We start from the raw sequence: 20,691 nt of genomic DNA on the forward strand, positions 1-20,691 counted from the left end.
TATATATATATTTTTTTGACAAACTTTATTGCTATCACAAGGGATGAACAACATCCCTTGTGTTAGCATGGGCCATGACAGGTCCTCTTTATGGCTCTTCTGACTCCCCATGCAGCCGATCGGACCAAGATCATTCTGATTGGCTGCTTTTCTGGCCACTGATGGCCAAGTAAACAAAGGGGTGGAAACAGAAGTGAGGAATACTCGTTGCTCCCGGTTTCCAGGGTTACAGAGAGAGGGGAACGATGTCAGTTCTTCTCTCTCTGTCCCAGGCAGCCATCGCCACCAGCCGCATCGCTCCCAACCCCTGCGATAGAACCAGAGAACCCGGGAGAGGCGACAGGGGGGAGGGACTCCCTTCCACCACGTGCAGAAGTGATCTAGTGGCTAATTAAGGCGACAATTATAAATTCACACTATTAAGTCATATGTCCTTGTGTCAAACCCTTCATTGCTGGGTCGTGCCCTACATTTTTTAACTTATGTGCTCACTGCTCACGCTGTTTTTGCTGTGTTTCACTTTCTGTAACTGTTCACTATTTTTCACATACAGTTTGGAGGTTTATATTGGAACAAGCTATACATTTTCTGAAAGCACATTTGATTATTCACAAGACCTTGTAATTTACATCCTACTTCAGGATCCATTATTGCTGGGTGGATAACACAACTCATCTCAAGTACTTACGCCATAAAAGTGCTTGCACCTCCTGCACTACTATGTACTTACTCCACCAGGAGGAAAGGAGTTTCCTGGGAATTCTAACATCAAACCTTTGTTGTTCAGATTTGTAAGGCCAGCCACCTGGTCTTCTGATCACACCATTTTAAAGTTCTTCCAGGTGGACGTCCAAACTTTTGCAGATGCAGCTTTTGACTGCAAGGTTCTTGCAGCAGCAATCTACACTATATTACCAAATGTATTGGGACGTCTGCCTTTACACGCACATGAACTTTAATGACATCCCAATCTTGGATCATAGGGTTCAATTTTGAGTTGGCCCACCCTTTGCAACTCTAACTTCTGGGAAGGCTATCTACAAGGTTTAGGAGTGTGTCTATGGGAATCTTTGACCATTCTTCCAGAAGGGCATTTGTGATATTAGGCACTGATGTGGACGAGAAGGCCTGGCTCACAGTCTCCGCTCTAATTCATCCCAAAGGTGTTATATCAGGTTGAAGCCAGTACTCTGTGCAGGCCAGTCAAGTTCCTCCACCCGAAACTCGCTCACCCATGTCTTTATAGACCTTGCTTTGTGCACTGGTGTGCAGTCATGTTGGAACAGGAAGGGGCCATCCCCAAACTGTTCCCACAAAGTTGGGAGCAGTAAATTGTCCAAAATGTCTTGGTATGCTGACACCTTAAGCTTTTCTTTTACTGGAACTAAGGGACCAAACCCAACCCCTGAAAAACAACCCCACACCATAATCCCCCCTCCACCAAATGATTTGGACCAGTGCACAAAGCAAGGTCCATAAACACATAGATGAGCGAGTTTGGGGTGGAGGAACTTGACTGGCCAGACCTCAACCCATTAGAACACCTTTGGGATGAATTAGAGCAGAGACTGGGAGCCAGGCATTCTTGTCCACATCAGTGCCTGGCCTCACAAATGTGCTTCTGGAAGAATGGTCAAACATTTCCATAGACACATTCCTAAACCTTGTTTACAGCCTCCCCAGAAGAGTTGAAGCTGTTATAGCTGCAAAGGGTGGGCCAACTCAATATTGAACCCTACGGACTAAGACTGGGATGCCATTAAAGTTCATGTGTGTGTAAAGGCAGGTGTTCCAATACTTTGGTAATATAGTATATGTTGGGCCTGTTGACCCTTGTAATTGGTTGGCCTTTTGGCATAGTTGTGCTTTCTTCCTTGTTGCCCACTCCTCTCATTTATTGCTTGGAGATATTCCAGGATCTATGAATGTCAAGCCTGTGGTTTGTTCTGTACAATTAAATGATAAGTTCACCTTAGCAAAAAAATTATAAATGCAAATTTTTGTTGCAGGTAAAAAATATGCCTGTCTTTATTTATTTATGTATTTATATATTTATTTTTAGGAGCCTGTAAAGCATTGAACCAGTGATCAGCTGACCATGGGTATAATCCTAGGCTCCTGCAGTCTGTATTGGCGCTTTTCCACTGCATGGAACCGAACGGTTCGGCTCGCTTTTGCGCTTTTCCACTGCATGGTACAGTGTTGGAACGGTTCGGTATGGTACGGCGGCGCTTTTCCACTACATGGAACCGAACGGTACGGCTCGCTTAAACAGTACCACCTTGGTTGTGGTTCCAAGAGGGGCGTACCGGTACCATATCCCACAATCCTTTGCATGCAGCCTTGACTCTTTGTCACTACTAGCCACTGATTGGTCAGAGAATCGTTGTTATCCCACCCACTTACTATTAGTGGAAAAGCAAACCGTACTGAACCGTTCCAACAACGTACCATGCGGTACCATGCAGTGGAAAACCAAACCAAGCCAAGCAGGGCCGAGTGGAGCCGAGCCGGTACTTGCAGTGGAAAAGTGCCATAAGTGTAGCTGTCTGTCCATACCTTCCATATGGGCAGACAGTTTCTAAATGACAGGAAGCTCAATGTATTACCTAGAGAGTGCTTAGTGCCCTGGTAGTTCATTGAGAACTACAAGCAGTCAGCCGCAAAGGCTGTCGGTATTGATTCACAGGGATCTGTGAATGAACGATGCGGCGGCCATGTGCGCTGAGCCTCACATTGCCACACTCTTTTTGAATTGTAACAGCGGGTGCAGGGAGTAGATCCCTGGCCCGCTGTCACAGAGAGGGGGGGGGGGGGGTCGGGGGAAGAGCAAGCAAATGCTGAACATGTTACATGATACACCGTAAACATGGGTGTAACATGTTCAGAAAGGTGTACTTATCCTTTAAAATAAAAGGAATGTGGCCTTTACTGTATTCCAAGGTTATTGGAATTAATAGGTGTCAATTTTTCTTTCTCTCTATCTTTCTCTTTTTTCACTGTCTCTCTCTCTGTCTCTCACTTTTCCTTCAATTGTTTGTTATTAAAAAGTAGCATAACAAAGCACAAAATGACATAACAATATCTATGCATAGATAACAAAATAAGAGAATAGAGAAAGCCAAACATGGCTTTGAGAATTCACAAGTTTTTTTTTTGTAGACTGGTAAAACAATACATTCAATACTGCAGCAGACCTGCTAATTAAAATTCTAACTATAAAATGAAGATCACATTGCACATAGTGCTTATATGTTGTAGAATAAAGAAATAAGTAGAGACGAAAAGGTGAAAGAGAAAGTAAAAGAGGAAGTGGGGGAAAAAAGAGAAAAGGAAACCATTCCTCACTATCAAAAATGAGCAGTTTTCCCTGTATGGGTGTTTAGGAAGGAAGCATCACTTTCCTTTGATAAGGTATGAATCATGTACATCATGCGTTTTGCTGCTTTATTATTGCTTTTGGCATACTAGATTGTTTTTCATTTTATCTGTCGCAAAGCCCATGGGAAAACTTTTTCTTTCTTGTCCATTGAAAGACACAGGAATTTATGGTATGCCTACAGGAGGATTGGATTATTGGCAAACAGAATAATAGTAACCCAGCCCCCAGTATAACCCCTCCTCCACCCAGCATGCCTTTGTTTTTTTTCTAGTAGCTTAGGAGGATGGACACTGGATGGTTTTGTTCGTGGAATTCTTCCTTTGACTTGCTACATCATGTCTTGAATTGGTTTCTACATAGCATAGCAACTATCCTAATCACTCTCAGACTTTGGAATGTCGTACACAGACTCCACTGGACTTCTGGAGCTAGCCTGGAGTGTGACATATAGGGCACCGGGCTCTACATTGTGATGTTTTCCAGACTTGGTGCAGTACCCTTTCCAGGTCCACGTCCGAGGCATAGCCCCCAAGCATAACCTCTGAGCATAACCTCTGAGAATACCTCAGGGGTTATGATTAGCCTCACTTTGTCATTAAGGCTAAGGGCTTCTGGTGCTAAAGCTCCAAAAGTTACCTCACTATTTGTATCACTGGACATCAATTGCATGTCTTTTCTGCCAACGTAGCTTTCACCACAGGGTTATTGGGGAAGGATTTTGCGCGGTTGTCGTCTGCTGGGTGTAGTGTCGAGTACACATTCTGCTCGTTTTCTCAACATTCGGTGTAGAGGAAGCCTCCTGCTTGCATGCAGCACTTAAAACTCTACCCCGTCCCCACTACCCGCTTACAGTTATCAGGTCACCTCTGGCAGCCCAGCCCTCATTACCACCAAACAAACACAGGGGCGCACAGGCCTAGTGCATTATCCTTTGGTTGGTTTATTAAAAGTAAGAAGATTAAAAATACTCACAAACGAGTTTCTTGGTTAAAAGCATATCATGTAAGGAACGCAGTCCTCAGTAGTATGATCCGAGGGTAAGTTATCCCTTGAGTTAGTAGTGGCTAACGCGTTTCGAGGGTTAGCCTCTTCCTCAGAGCCTCTGAGGAAGAGGCTAACCCTCGAAACGCGTTAGCCACTACTAACTCAAGGGATAACTTACCCTCGGATCATACTACTGAGGACTGCGTTCCTTACATGATATGCTTTTAACCAAGAAACTCGTTTGTGAGTATTTTTAATCTTCTTACTTTTAATAAACCAACCAAAGGATAATGCACTAGGCCTGTGCGCCCCTGTGTTTGTTTGTTGTTTACAGTATTTCCAGACTTCCCTGGTCGTGTAAAGGGCAGCAAGGCCCCAGCATTTTTTCCTGGGTTGTCGCATCCACAGCTCCAGAAACAGTGGAAAGACCTTAATGAGGTGGACTAGAAGCTATACCTCTCTGAGCGCAGGGAACTGGTGCTTTGCACCTTAAAACTTGTTTTTCTCATTACCACCACCTGCCTTAGTTTGAGTACCTGAGGCCTTGCCTCACACTTTAGGCTTAGTTGCATTACCGCTACATGAGTGCAACAGGTATTTTACAAAGAGGGGACAGTCTCGCTGCTACTGGTGACCCCAGCCTGTACTCCCTTTTTGGTTCTCGGGGTGTCTATTCAGTATCCTCTGAGTCTGAGCTAACCACCACAAGCAATCTGGAACCTGGTGCTCCTTTAGTTTTTTTAGGGTCCACTGCATCAAAGTCTTCCTCGTCTCAGCCAAGTGCCTTCCCCTATTGTCAGAGACATCTATATCCTCTCAGGACTGATTTGCCACATACACACAACTCTTCTCAGACACTGACCAGAGAGGATCTTAAGCTCCAGCACCATCCTCTGCAGATTCTATATAACCCTCCTGAACCCTTAGATCAGGCCAAGCCACTAGTTTCTGTGACCATCTCTGATTTATTCTGAATCACAATAGTTGGTCTCCAAAACAAACTGTTTTTAAGGCGTCATAGTCTTCTGCCTTTATTTCAGAATTTCACAGGGTCGTGTCGGACCTTATTGATGCAGTGCATTCTAACATGTATTTTAGAGGATTAGCCTGCTGTCTCCAACCTTAGGCCTGCAAACTCCAGCAGCGGTAGACACCTTCCCGTCACACACACTATTTGTTGTATTTCTCGTTGCGAGTTTGAAGCACCCTGAATGATCCTGGGCCCCTGCTGAATGTACTGGGAATGTTCCAGTTTGAGAAGGAATTTGTTAAAAAGTTGTCAATTCCCACTGTTCTTTGAACTCTGTTGGATGCCCATCTGGGTGTTGCAGTGCCTTTGCTTCCAGAAATGAGTGAGAGTCTTCTGCAACAGGGAAAGTAGCCGGGTTCTTATGCTGGATGATGAGAATATTGGCCTCGCTTGCACTGTCTTTTCCAAGTAAAATGCCTTGCAAACTGGCTGTCCTCAAGCAGTAACCTCTGCAATGAGACAAGTGGTTTGTCCACCTCAGATTCTACATGGTGAGATTCAGATTCTACATCACTAGAGGGCTGCAGGGACTCTCCCCTGGGGACAGAGTATGTGTATAGAATTTCTTGGTACCTATTTACCTGGGGATTAGTTCACCTTTTTTGCTGACTCACAGCCTCTTTAGGAAGGTCCTTGAGATTCCTTCCCTTGTCCTGCCCATAATAACTGAATGCTCTATGCCAGTGGCGGCTGGTGCTCAAAATTTTTTTTGGGGGGGGAGGGGGCGCAAACAGAAAAATGTAATAGGCATTGCTTTGCGGCAAAACCACTGTAAAACATTGCGTGACTTTGAGGTCACAAAAGTGTGAAAGGGGCCTTCAGTAATCAAGGTATAGAGTGCCCCCTTCAATGCAGAGTGACCATCGTGCCCCCTTTCAATGCAGAGTGACTAGCGTGCCCCCTTTCAATGCAGAGTGACCAGCGTGCCCCCTTCAATGCAGTGACCAGTGTGCCCCCTTCAATGCAGAGTGACCAGCGTGCCCCCTTTCAATGCAGAGTGACCAGCGTGCCCCCTTTCAATGCAGAGTGACCACAGCGTGCCCCCTTTCAAAGCAGAGTGACCAGCGTGCCCTCTTTCAATACAGAGTGACCAGCGTGCCCCCTTTCAATGCAGAGTGACCAGCGTGCCCTCTTTCAATGCAGAGTGACCAGCATGCCCCCTTTCAATGCAGAGTGACCAGCGTGCCCCCTTTCAATGCAGAGTGACCAGCGTGCCCCTTTCAATGTAGAGTGACCAATGTGCCCCCTTTCAATGCAGAGTGACCAACGTGCCCCCTTTCAATGCAGAGTGACCAGCGTGCCCCCTTTCAATGCAGAGTAACCAGCCTGCCGTGCCCCCTTCAATGCAGAGAGACCAGTGCACTTACCTGCAGTGGCGGCTTCTCCTCAGTCCCCCGTGTCTCCTCGAGTCCTCCCGCTATTCCCTATTGTCAAACAAATGGGTGGGCTAGGGCGCAGTGCTCTGTGCCCCGGGTCCACCCTTTTCTGAAGCCTATTAGAGCCTCTGGCTCTAATCAGGTGATTAAAAAAAAAAACATTGAACTCCATGCGTCCGGCGCCCTGCATGTAGATTAGGGGGCCGGACGCATGGATGCACTGTCATGTGTTATAACCTAGTGACCTACTTTTTGATAGATTTTGTAATCTTTGGAGCATAGTTTAGAGGCATAGCATGAAAGTAAGGCCTCATTCACACTTTGCATAGAAGGAACATATGGGTTCCTTCTCGCTTTTTTGTGCGTTTTTGCCATGTTTCCGCATGTCACGCATAGGGCAGACTATTCATTTTAATGGTCTGACCTATGTGCGACAAACACGCCAAAATAGGCATGGCGTGCCATGCAGTTTTTCCACACACTTTTGCCTATTGCGCGAGTCTGCTAACCATGTTTGGGATGCCATTAGGAATGAATGGCACCCAAACGTGTGTTGTGTGTTTTGCTGCGATTTTCGCAATCTCTAGAGTTACAGGCAGAATTGTGCCCAAGATTCCAGATACGAGAGGTGTGAATGGGATGTAAAGCAATGGTAATGGGAGAATAAAGACTTTAGTGTATGATGTATATTTACACGTGCATACACAAGTGATTATTGCATTAGTGAACATCATATAGTCATATAACCGTCAGTTGCAGTTAAGAGTAACCTAAAGCCTAACGTTTATAGCTGAACTGCAGTAAAAAGTTCATTTATTTCTATCTTCAACTATATGTACAGTATCTCACAAAAATGAGTACACCCCTCACATTTTTGTAAATATTTTATACCTTTTCATGTGACAACTTTGCTACAATGAAGAAATTATACTTTGCTACAATGTAAAGTAGTGAGTGTACAGCTTGTAAAACAGTGTAACTTTGCTGCCCCCTAAAAATAACTCAACACACAGCCATTAATGTCTAAACTGCTGGCAACAAAAGTGAGTACACCCCTAAGTGAAAATGTCCAAATTGGGCCCAATTAGCCATTTTCTCTCCCCGATGTCATGTAACTCGTTTGTGTTACAAGGTCTCAGGTGTGAATGGGGAGCAGGTGTGTTAAATTTGATGTTATCTCATGGCAAAGAACTCTGAGGATCTAAAAAAAGAATTGTTGCTCTACATCAAGATGGCCTGGGATATAAGAAGATTGCCAAGACCCTGAAACTGAGCTGCAGGACGGTGGCCAAGACCATTCAGCTGTTTAACAGGACCGGTTCCACTCCGAACAGGCCTCACCATGGTTGACCAAAAATGTTGAGTGCACATGCTCAGCGTCATATCCAGAGGTCTTTGGGAAATAAACGTATGAGAGCTGCCAGCATTGCTGCAGAGGTTTAAGGGGTGGGGGGTCAACCTGTCAGTGCTCAGACCATACGCCACACACTGCAACAAATTGATCTGCATGGCTGTCGTCCCAGAAGGAAGCCTCTTCTAAAGATGATGCACAAGAAAGCCCGCAAACAGTTTGCTGAATACAAGCAGACTAAAAACATGGATTACTGGAACCATGTCCTGTGGTCTGATGAGACCAAGATAAACTTATTTGGTTCTGATGGTGTCAAGCTTGTGTAGCAACAACCAGGTGAGAATTACAAAGACATGCATGAGTGCTGCCAGCACAGTTCATTGAGGGTACCATAAATGCCAACATGTACTGTGACATACTGAGGCAGAGCATGACCCTCTTCCTTCGGAGACTGGGACGCAGGGCAGTATTCCACATAATAAACGACCCCAAACACACCTCCAAGACCATCGCTGCCTTGCTAAAGAAGCTGAGGGTAAAGGTGATGGACTGGCCAAGCATGTCTCCAGACCTAAACCCTATTGAGCATCTGTGGGGCATCCTCAAACGGAAGGTGGAGGAGTGCAAGGTCTCTAACATCCACCAACTCCGTGATGTCATCGTGGAGGAGGACTCCAGTGGCAACCTGTGAAGCTCTGGTTAACTCCATGCACAAGAGGGTTCAGGCAGTGCTGGAAAATAATGGTGGTCACACAAAATATTGATACTTTGGGCCCAATTTGGACAGGTGGTGGCTTCCCCCAGTGGCGGTAGCTTCCCCTGCGTCTCCTCCCTCCTCCTCCCCCTTGGCCAGTAGCATGGCCTCTCCTTTCAAACAATCGGGGAAACGGTCTCAGGACCCGCTTCCTGATTGGCTGGGAGGAGAATCAGTGTGATAATAGCAAATATTCTGCGCCCCGAGCCCACCCTTTTTTGAAGCCTATTAGAGCCTCTGGCTCTAATCAGGTGCTTAAAAAAAAAAAAACCCATTGGAATCCATGCGTCCAGCGCCCTAAATGTAGATTAGGGGACCGGACGCATGGATAGGGGGGGGCGGCGCCCCTGTACCCCCAATGGACCAGGCCGCCACTGTTGGTTACAAAACCAGTGAGACCGCAGACCCTTTTGTCAGCCCTCAATAGGTTTTATTGTTTAGAGCAGGGGTCTTCAAACTATGGCCCAGTGGTTCAGGAACTACAATTCCCATCATGCCTAGTCATGTCTGTAAATGTCAGTGTTTTACAATGCCCCATGGGATGTGTAGTTCCGCAACATCTGGAGGGCCGTAGTTTGAAGATCACTGGTTTAGAGCAATGTTTACAACCCTGTGAGTACCCTGCACTGAACAACATCATTTCCCTATGTGCACACAAGCCTAGTGGTGTTTTTTGTTTTTATTTTATTTTGCCTGTACCCAGAGTAGCAGTTGTTGCTGACTATTATATCACCGCACACCGTGAGCTTCTCACAATATGTAATAGAAGATGCAGCGCAGCAAGCCAGATAGAGCCTGCCACATTTGCTGGCTGGAGGATGTCGTGCAGTATCTAGTCCTTTTCTTCCCAACATTACTGTCCCTGGCTGACATTTTCAGTTTTTTCGATCATGAAGGCTCATCTTCACAAGTAGGCATTATCTAGAGTGGTCTGTATTCAAATGATGCCTGCCTAGGAATGCCCATTCTTCCATACTGACATCCATCCATTGATGTTTTTTAATAATTATAGAATTCCTTTGAAGAACCAGCTAAATAAAATTCAGCTTAAAGGTAAAACGTGAATTAAAAAAATACGTTTTTTTTTTCTTCTTCTTGTAGTCCGAACCAGGCAAAGTGACAGCGGCTGTGGAGGCAGCTTTAGATGCTGGGTACAGGAATTTGGACTGCGCCTATGTGTATCAGAATGAGAATGAAGTTGGAGAGGGCATTCAGAAGAAGATCAAAGAGGGTGTTGTGAAAAGGGAAGACATTTTCATCACCAGCAAGGTAAAACTTTTAGATCTATACAAATATTTGCCTAGCTGCTTGAATGTATCTCTATAGACGGTTTCCCTGGACTTCTGGGAGTTAGGGTACTCAAAACCACTTGGGCAAGCACAGTTCCAATTACAAAGTGGCGAAATGTGGCAATTGAATATCGAGGATGGTTTAAACAAGGAGCAACAAGTACTAATCTTTAGAGTGGAATACAAACTTGCTGATACGTGAAACGCCAACACAATCCAAACCTAAAGTATCCATTTTGAAAGGTTGATGGCAAGTTTAATCAAATCTTTATTGCTTTGGGATGCAAGCTGGGAGAGAATTCCAGAATTTCCTGTTCATCCAGGTTCTGGGTCATCTCCAACAAATGCTCTCCTGAATGATTCTTTATATTGTGAGGTGGAATTTCAAAAATAAAAGGCTGGCACCTGATTCCACTCATCTCACCAAAACATTAGCAAGCAAATAATGAATGTTTGCTGACTTACTAAAAAATGCCAGCTGCCTATCTGACGTTTGTACCTTTGAGTCCATTACCTAGAGCAGTGTTTCTCAACTCTGGTCCTCAAGGCACACTAACAGGCCAGATTTTAAGTATTACCTTGGGGAGATGCAGACTAGAATACTGTTATCACTGAGCAGCAAATTATATCACCTGTGATGTATTTCAGATATCTTGCAAACCTGGCCTGTTAGTGTGCCCTGAGGACCGGAGTTGAGAAACACTGACCTAGAGCAACTATACCCATCAGGAAGGTCAGAGCAAAGGTGGAAGCCCTTCTGTGTTTTGGGTCAGTGATCTAAAGATATGGAGGAGTTTCAACTGACAGCTTTGCAGCTAGGAATTTCAAAAAGAGGGTTCAGCAGTGGCAGCCTTGGTTGTTACTCCTATGAAAGGTTTTCTTCCACAATTGAATGCCATTGTCATTTATTTGTAGCTGTGGTCCACTTTCCATGGAAAGTCTTTGGTGAAAGGAGCCTGTCAGAAAACACTTGCTGATTTGAAGCTTGATTACCTGGACCTGTATCTGATCCACTGGCCAACAGGATTTAAGGTATTTGCATATGTAATGTATGGAGGAACTAAAGCATAAATAAACCTTTACACATGCTCTCATAAGATAGATGATGCAGAGTGCAAAGAGGATGAAGGATCCTTAGCAGACCTAGCGAGAATTTTTTTTTTTTTTTGCAATCAGGTTTTCTATACACATCTGTTTCGTGCATTATAACCTGGTTTAGCTACTGGAAACTTTTTTTTCCCGAGATTTGTAATTCAGAGCTTATAAGTCATCACATGAAAGGAAATCATTAGTAAATAGTTATGCTTAAATTATTTTTTTGGTATGTATATTAACCATTTGACACCGCCTAACTGTAAATATACGTCTTTACTTTTACATTAACCACTTTACCACCGGAGGATTTTGCTGTCTTCCGTCCAGGCCACTTTTTGCGATTCGGCGCTGTGCGACTTCAACTGACAATTGCGCGGTCGTGCGACGCCGTACCCAAACGAAATTTACGTCCTTTTTTTCCCACAAACAGAGCTTTCTTTTGGTGGTATTTGATCACCTGTGCGATTTTTACTTTTTGCGCTATAAACAAAAAAAGAGCGTTTATTTTGAAAAAATAACAATATTTTTAACATTTTTTTATATGAAATTCCCCCCAAAAAAGATGTAAAAACCAATTTTTTAAAACATTTTTGGCCAATTTGTTTTCTGCTACCTATGTTTGGTAAAAAAAATCGCAATAAGCGTATTTTGATTGGTTTGCGCAAAAGTTATTGTGTTTACTAACAAAGGGAAAGATTTCTGTCATTTTTGGTGTTTTTTATTTTAACGCGTAATGGCGGCGATCTGCGATTTTTTTTTTTGCGGGACTGCGACATTGCGGCGGACAGATCGGACCCTTGACTGACATTTTTGACACTTTTGGGGGTACCAGTGACATTACTGCAGTAATCAGTGCTATATATATGCACTGTTACTGTAAAAATGACACTGGCAGGGAAGGGGTTAATTTTATTGGAGAGGGAGGGGTTAATGTATGCCTGGTGCTTACTGACGTGTAGGGGGGGAGGTGACTGTGTGAGTCATGGACAGATCGGATGTCCAGCTATGCTGAACAGTCCGATCTGTCACTCCCTGTCACTATGGAGATCCGCCCGCTGTGTTTACACACAGCGGGCAGGTCTCCAGACTCGATCCCCGACGATCGGGTAAGAGCAGCGGCGATCGCCGCTGCTCCTCCCCTGGCCCGACTCCCGCTGTGAATGAAAACAGCGGGAGCGAGCCTCCGGCGGCGCGCAAGCGCCGCCCAGAAGGGGTAGTGTCTGACGACGTTAATACTACGTCGTCAGACGATAACGAGCCACTCTGCCGCAGTAGTATTACTGTGAGCAGACGCAAAGTGGTTAAATACCTAGCTGGCTGCTTCCATAACCCCGGTATCTTTTTTCAGTCAGGTAGCTGGCTTTCATATAAAAGTGGTCCCAACAGCAGATCCGCCGCAAGTTCACTTTTATAGGTGCCCCCCCTCCCGCCGCTTGCTGGTCGTCTCCGAGCTTACCAGAGTCATTAGTTAGCCCGGAGGTGATCTGATTCCTGTTATGCCTGGACAGGAAGCTAAGTGAGGGTAAGATAGCCCCCACTTGGCTCTATTCCCCCCGGTGGACCAGAGCGACGTCTGACGTCACTTCCCCCTCTCGGGCTTAAACTGTCCTCCCCCCCTGTAAAGGGGGGGAGAACAGTTATGTGAAGCGGGATGCTATAAAGGGGGTGAGGACAGTTATGTGAAGGGGGGTGCTGTAAAGGGGGGGGGACAGTTATGTGAAGGGGTGCTGTAAAGGGGGAGGACAGTTATGTGAAGCGGGTTGCTGTAAAGGGGGTGAGGACAATTATGTGAAGGGGGTGCTATAAAGGGGAAAGGACAGTTATGTGAAGCGGGGTGCTATAAAGGGGGTGAAGACAGTTATGTGAAGGGGGTGCTATAAAGGGTTGAGCACAGTTATATGAGGGGGGTGCTATGAAGGGGGTGAGGACAGTTATGTGGAGGGGGGATTCTATAAAGAGGGTGAGGACAGTTATGTGAAGGGGGGTGCTATAAAGGGGGTGAGGACAGTTATGTGAAGAGGGGTGCTATAAAGTTGGGGCAGTTATGTGAAGGGGGTGCTATAAAGGGGGGAGGACAGTTATGTGAAGGGGGGTGCTATAAAGAGGGTGAGGACAGGAATGTGCAGGGGGGTGCTGTACAGGGGGTGAGGACAGGAATGTGAAGGGGAGCTGGGGACTGCAATGTGAAGGAGGGGTTCTATAAAGGGGGTGAGAACAGGAATGTGAAGGGTGGGTGATATGAAAGGGGCTGGGAATTGCAATTTAAAGTAGAGGGTGATATTAAGGGGGGCCGCAGACAAAAATGTGAAGGGCTGAGGACTGTAATGTGAAGGGGGGATGATGTGCAGGGGGACTGAGAACACTGATGTAATAAAAAGGATTGTGATTTGAAGGATCGTAGACTAGGTTCACATTATTGCGTAACGCGTGTAGGTGGCCCATTTATTTCAGTGGGCTACCTTATAAGCAGAAACGCTGAAAAATAAGTCCCTGGCCTTTTTTTTTTTTTTTTAATTGCGCCGTACCAAGCTGCATGGTACTGTGGCACCATGTGATGTGACACTCATAAAGACGCGCCATGTTTGCGCATTGTGCAGAGGTGCCATTGAGAGCCAAACATATGATTCGGACCTCGGTTGGAAGAAAATTTCACCTACTGGACCTTCATGAATTTTAATTCAATACCCCTGACCTAGATCCTTACGATCTTCCCAGTGTGGCCAGCGAGCGCAACCCAACTTTAGCCCTGCGCTAGGTTGGCCGCGATGTAGCCCCTCTGGACGGGGGCTGGCCAGTGAGTAAAACACCTCACGAGGACGCATAGCCATGGTCACAACACTGGTCACGTCCTGAGTCACAGCGTACCTCTGGTCCGCAGCAACCCCATTCTAAGATGGTGCGGCGGACTGCCCCAAGTTTTCCCTCTCGTTTCCCAGGTGTAGTGAGTAGTGTCCCCCATCTCCTCTGGGAAAATGTTGGGGTGGACGCAGGCCCTTTCCTCGGTTTGGAAGACCCTCTATGTGTCCTTCCTTCCCTCCTGGTGCCCCCCCCCCCCCTCACTAGCGGGGTTCCCCTGCACATGTCACCCTCACCTACCACCCCTCCCTGGGGTGGCCTAGCTACTTTCAGGTACGGGATCATGCGGTGTTGGGCTGGAGGGGGAGGAAAGGTGCCACCGCCGGCTCACAATAAAATTTTATGTGGCAATGTCAGGGTGGGGGTCCCTGTTAGGGCCCCCCTGGCGGACTACAGGGGCCAGTGGGTTTCCCGGGTGCCGCGCCGCCATTTTATTGTGGATGGCTGTTCTGAAGCTTCAGCGGCCATGTTTGTGTAGTCCAGCGGCCATGTTTTCGGAATTTCCCGTTGAAATCAATGCGCCAGACATTTTCTTGTAGCCTGTCGAACGGTGATGCGGTGGTGGGCCTATAGTGGCAGTGATGGCGCTTCCTCCTTCTCTCTGATTGCCACATGGCAAGCAGCTTGGCTCTCTCTATCCTTCCTAAGTTGGTGGTGTTGAGTCCCTATGGGTGTACAGCTCCCTCTTACTTCTATAGCAGCACTGCAGATGCACTAGAACTTATAGTACTACCGCTGCGGGGGGGGGGGGGGTGGGTATTGCAATTTTTTTCACATTTAAATAAGGCAGGCTCTCGCGCTAATCACACAAGTCCTTCTTCAAATAGATATGTGAAATTTAAAAATCTATACATGAAACATTCATGACATAATGCTGCGGCTTAAATAATAAATTAAGTCAATGATAGTGAATATATAATCCAACTAGCCACGCATATATACTAAGAATTCTGTAATGTGACAAAATACATGCACAAAACATAAAATAGTGCACCACAAATAAGCTCCAAAGTGTAGTGAAATAAATCAAAACAGTCCACATCCGCTGTCTGTGTAAATCACTCCTAGTGTGGTGAGATCAAACAAAGCACTAAACAGTCCACATCCGCTGTCATGTGCTCCAAAAAATAAAAGTGTGAATAGTGATAGCAGCTGGTCAGATGAGACTTAGGTTGCGTGCTGAATAAAGGAACTAGTTGGATTATATATTTACTATCATTGACTTAACTTTTTTAACATATTGCGGGTGGCTTCCGGGTTAACCATGGAGTCCCTGGAGCATGTGTCACCACCTGACCCATTCTCAGAAGCTGCGGGACCCTCTGGGTCTCAATCTGCCCTGACAATGGTCCTGCAGTCACTAGTGTCCTAAGTTGATATGGCCCTTCAAAAGTGGCCTAGCAATAAGCGCCCCCCGCCTTTACCTGTATCCTCTGCCTCCTCAGATTCTGAGGTGGATCTGGCCGTCACAGACAGGAGTCAACCCACCCTGTCTGCTTCCACGCACCCTAAGTGCTCTGACAGTTAGAAAGAATCCTGTTCCACTACAGCCACGCATGAAAAGGCGCTTATGGAGACACTGATTGTATCAGTGCAGGAAACTTAAAAATTAAAGGACACGGCTAATGCTGCGTCGGTGGAATTTGGTACCCACAGACTATTTAAGGTGACTAAGGTGTTCCCCTTTCCTGCCCATTTAGACAAGATTTTTGCAACGCCAGTGGGGATCCCCAAAACGCATGGTTGGGATACCAAAACGTTTCGCTAGGGGGTATCCTTTTGAAGAGCTCTTTTTGAAAAAACGTGATAGTTCCACCGGAGGTGGACTCTCAGGTTTCCAGATTGAATAAAGCCACGCTTCTTCCAATGGAGGATTCCCCATCTTTTAAAGACCCTGTGGATACCTTGTGGTCCGATACCTTTTTACCGTGGCAGGTTAAATTTTGAGGCCAGTGTTTGCCATAACCTTGGTCTCCCAGACCCTAACGAAATGGGCAAAGCTTCTGGACCAGGATTTGAAAGGGGGTCAACATCCTCCAGAGCTGGCGAATCAGTTGATACAGGGGTTACAGTATATCTGTGATGCCTCTCTGGATGTTGTCACTAAAGCCTACAGAGTGTCTGTGACAGCTGTGATCCTTCGACGCCTGATTTGGCTGCAGACCAGGCTTCCAAAAAAGGTGTTGACTGATCTCCCTTGTGTAGGAGACCGCCTGTTCAAAGCTTCTATGGAAGAGATAATTTAAAGGTCTTATGGGACCGGGTGGGGGAGGCGGGTCTCGCCTTCCGTCTTAGGCGGATGGCGCCCCTCGCCTTGGGGTGTTATGGGATTCTGTGATGTTTGGGGCTGTCCTGTATTGAGCATGGGCCCTGCTGATGAGTTTTGGTGAGGATCTCCTGTTGTTTAACAATATCTGCTGTGTCTCTCAGGGCTGCTGTGTATACCTCTCACTTGGTTTGTACTACACTTGCCTTTCCCTTTGGACCCCTGCGCGGGTGCCGTGTTTCATTATGTATGTATTGCTGCTAGCTCGTATCTGGTCTGAGCCTGAGCACCAATGTTTGTAGTTGTTGTTTTTTCTTGCAAATTCAATAAAAAAGATTTTCAAAAAAAAAAAAAAAAGGTCTTATGGGAGGTAAGAGTACTCTGCTTCCACAGGTTGCCAAGAGCAAAGAGCCTTGTCGTAAAAGTGGTCCTTTCTTCTCGGCTCACAAACGACCCTTTCGTCCCGCGGAAGTTTACTGGTTCCCAGGAAGGAAGACAAGGTCCATCCAATCTTGGACCTCAAGGCCCTGAATCGCTTTGCGTGGGTTCATAAATTTAGTATGGAGTCCATTCGCACGGTGGTGGCATCCCTTCATCAAGGGGACTTTCTGGCCTCCATCGATGTCAAGGATGCTTACCTTCATGTCCCAATATATGTCAGGCACCAGCGTTTTCTTCACTTTGCTGTGGGAGAGGAGCATTATCAATTTGTGGCATTACCCTTTGGTCTCGCCTCAGCTTCTCAGGTGTTCACAAAAGTGTTGTTCCCGGTGTGTGCCTTGCTCAGGCAGAGGGGGATCGCAGTACTAGGGTACCTGTACGATCTCCTTCTGCAAGCAGAGTCTCCGTAAAGACGATCTGGACATCACTGTGTATACTCTGCAAGAGTTCGGCTATAAACTGAATTTTCAGAAATTAGCTCTGACTCTGTCCAGCAACTACCTGGGCCTGACTTTGGATTCAGCCTCAGCCAGGGTATTTTTTCCGGAGGCGGAACTGCTGAAGTTGCAGCTTACAATTCTGCTCCTGTTGTCCAACCGTCAATCGTCTCTCACGACGTGCTTGCAGGTACTGGGCTTGATGGTCTCTACCTTCGAGGCGATTATGTTTGCTCAGTTCCATACCAGGCCTCTGCAAAAGGAGATTCTTGCCAAATGGGACAAGAATCCTCAATTTCTGGACAATCTAATCCTGTTAAGCCGGGGTGCGAGCGGATCTTTGATTTGGTGGCTCTCTTCCCCGGCGCCTCGACAGGGAAAAAGTCCTTTCTCCCCCTGTACTGGGCAGTGGTTTCCACGGACACCAGCCTGTCTGGATGGGGATTTGTTTTGGGCACATATTCTCTAGAGGTTTGGACTCTGGAGGAGTCCAGTCTGCTGATCAATATCCTGGAGATTGGGGCTATCAGGCTTTGCCTGTCCCTGTGGACAGATCATCTGCAGGGGTGCCCTATAAGGATTCAGTCGGACAATGCCACAGCTGTGGCATATGTCAATCATCAGGGGGGCACCAATAGTGCCCTAGCGGCCAGAGAAGTAGCTGGCATTCTAAGGTGGGCAGAATGATATGGTGGAAAATTGGCAGGCGGACTACCTTGGTCGACAGGCGTTGGAGCCGGGCGAATTGTCTCTTCACCCAGAAGTGTTTTCAACAACTGTGTCTCCAGGGGCGGACTCCCGATGTAGACCTATTGGCCTCTCGTCTCAACCGGAAGGTTCAGAGGTTTGTGGCAAGATCTCGGAATCCTTTGGCCAACGCCGCCAACGCTCTGGTGGCTCCCCTGGGGTCAGTATCATTTAATTTACGCTTTTCCTCCACTACGGCTTCTGCGAAGACTTCTGCGCAAAATCAAGGCAGAAGAGATTCCAGTCATTCTGGTGGCTCCAGACTGGCCTCGCCGGTCTTGGTGCGCAGGCCTCGTAAGGTTGGTAGCCGATACTCCTTGGGGACTCCCTCTCAGAGAGGATCTTTTGTCTCAAGGGCCGATCTTCCATCCTGCTTTACGGTCACTGGCTATAGAAAGCCAGATACTGAAGGATATAGGGTTGTCGGATTTGGTGATTCCTACACTGTTAAAAGCTAGAAAATCTACTTTTAGGAAGATTTATTATTGAGTTTGGAGGGCGTACATTTCTTGGTGTTAGTCTCGGGGGGTTTCTACCCGTTCCTTTTCGGTGTCCCATCTGCTGGAATTCTTACAACAGGGTGTAGAACAGTTTGGCTCTGGGCACCATCGAGGACCAGATTTCTGCCTTGGCAATTATTTTCCAACGGCCGCTGGCTGCAAATTCTTTGGTTCACACTTTCGTCCAGGGGGTTCTCCGGTAAGGTCCGTGGGACCTCAATCTGGTACTGTTGGGTCTTCAAAAACCGCCTTTTGAAAATATTTGTGACCTTCCTCTGCTTACTCTGTACAGTACAGATGGTGGCCTTCCTGGTGGCTATTACGAAGGGTGTCGCAGCTGGCTGCGTTGTCCTGTCGGTCACCTTACCTTGAGGTTCACAGGGACAAAGTGGTGCTCCGTCCCTGTCAGTCGTTCCTTCTTAAGGTGGTCTCGGGTTCAACTTGAATGAAGATATTGTGTTGCCTTTCTGTGCCCTAAGCCAAAACATCCTAAAGAAATTGCTTTACACTCCCTGGGTGTGGTTCGGGCAATCAGGGTGTACCTGGCGGCGACTGAGTCGATTCAGAAATCGGATTCCTTGTTTGTCCTTATGAAGGAATCTCGTAAGGGGCCTCCTGGGACTTCCATCATCAGGCGTCGGTGGTTCAGGTGTGCAAGGTGGCCACATGCTCGAATCTGCGGATGCTGCGTTCAGTGGCAACGTTTTGCAGGCTACCGCTGCAGAGGCTCCTGCCTCTTGAGGGTGTATTTTTTCCTGGTTGGTGAGCTCCAGTTGTGAGATCCTAGTTTAACTGGTTGGCTATGTTTAGCCTCTTTTGGGAATATATCCACTGCTGTGTTTTACCACCCCTCATGTTGACACTGCTTTGGGACGTCCCAAGGTTCAAAGAAGATATGAAGCTGTGTCCGTCAATGAACGAAAGAGATTTTTGACTGGATTTTTGACTTACCGTAAAATCCTTTTCTCTGATGTTCATTGACGAACACAGCAACCACCCCTCTGTTGAGTTGGTTTATATATTCTTCTGACACTGCTTTCTACAAACTGAAGTCCTATAGCAGGAAGTGGGAAGTATACCCCATAGGACTGCCCTAGGGGCATAGTCAAACTTTTTTCCGCCTAGTCCTACTCTTATGGAGAGCAGCATAACGCAAGGGTCAAAGAATATATGAAGCGGTGTCTGTCAATGAACATCAGATGAACATCAGAGGAAAGGATTTTATGGTAGGACAAAAATCCATTTTTTTATTTTATTTTTTTGGCCATTTTTCCTTTGATAATAAAAAAAAGAAATCAGGAAATATCCATTACCATTTACCATCAAATGAAAGCCCTAATTGTTCTGGAAAAAAACACAGTATAAGCCACTTGGATTAGGTAGTTGCGATGATATGTATAGTTGCCAAACTGCGTTTGGGCATTCGAGTTGTTTTATTCTTTGTCATAAAGTGGGTTAAAGGCCTCTTTCAGGTGAACCTAATTGTTAGTCGTTAGGAAGGCGGATTTAAAGTGACATTTGTCCATTTACTTATCTTCAAGATTTTTCAGGTCTGAAAAAAGAATGGATAGGGTCCACTGTCTTTTCTCTTCTTTTTTTTTCAGACCTAAACATGACATATCAGAGGTAGTCCAATGTAAAAAGATGTGACTGTTGTTATCTGCCCCCCCCCCCCCCGGGTTTTTAAAGAAGTTAAAAATCTGTCCTGTTCTGGCCCAATTCAGCAGGGGATCTGTTTAAAGATGCCCTGTTAACCGCTTCAATACCCGGCACTTTTACCCCCTTCCTGTCCAGGCCATTTTTCAGTGCTGTCACATTTTTAATGACAATTGCGTGGTCATGCAATGCTGTACCCATATGAAATTATTATCAATTTTTTTTGAGAGATAGAGCTTTCATTTGGTGGTATTTAATCACCATTGGGTTTCTTATTTTTTGCTAAACAAACAAAAAAAAATACTTTGAAAAAAGAAAATTTTGAAGGAAAAAAAAAGTTTTTCTTAGATTCTGTTACAAAATAAGTAATTTTTCTTCTTCACTTATGTGTGCTGTTGAGGCTGCACTGAAGGTCACTGATGAGATGACACTGCTAGGCACTGTTGAGGCTGCACCGATGATCATTTCCCTGATTATCAGTGTAAACGATGTACTCACTGTGCCCTATCAGATTTGCTGGTTATCTG

At 46.1% G+C, this 20,691-nt stretch overlaps 1 protein-coding gene across 1 annotated transcript in view; it reads left to right on the forward strand.

Annotated features, from left to right (window-relative positions):
• AKR1B1 (aldo-keto reductase family 1 member B) overlaps positions 1 to 20,691 on the forward strand; it is a 73,657-nt gene that overhangs the window by 23,937 nt on the left and 29,029 nt on the right. Inside the window, exons 2-3 of the mRNA XM_082256648.1 lie at positions 9,979 to 10,146; positions 11,082 to 11,198. Coding sequence (XP_082112774.1) covers positions 9,979 to 10,146; positions 11,082 to 11,198 — 285 coding nt within the window. The remainder of the gene's footprint in view (positions 1 to 9,978; positions 10,147 to 11,081; positions 11,199 to 20,691) is intronic.

Source organism: Pelophylax lessonae (assembly GCF_965119305.1).
Source record: "Pelophylax lessonae genome assembly, chromosome: 4".
NCBI lineage: Eukaryota > Metazoa > Chordata > Amphibia > Anura > Ranidae > Pelophylax > Pelophylax lessonae.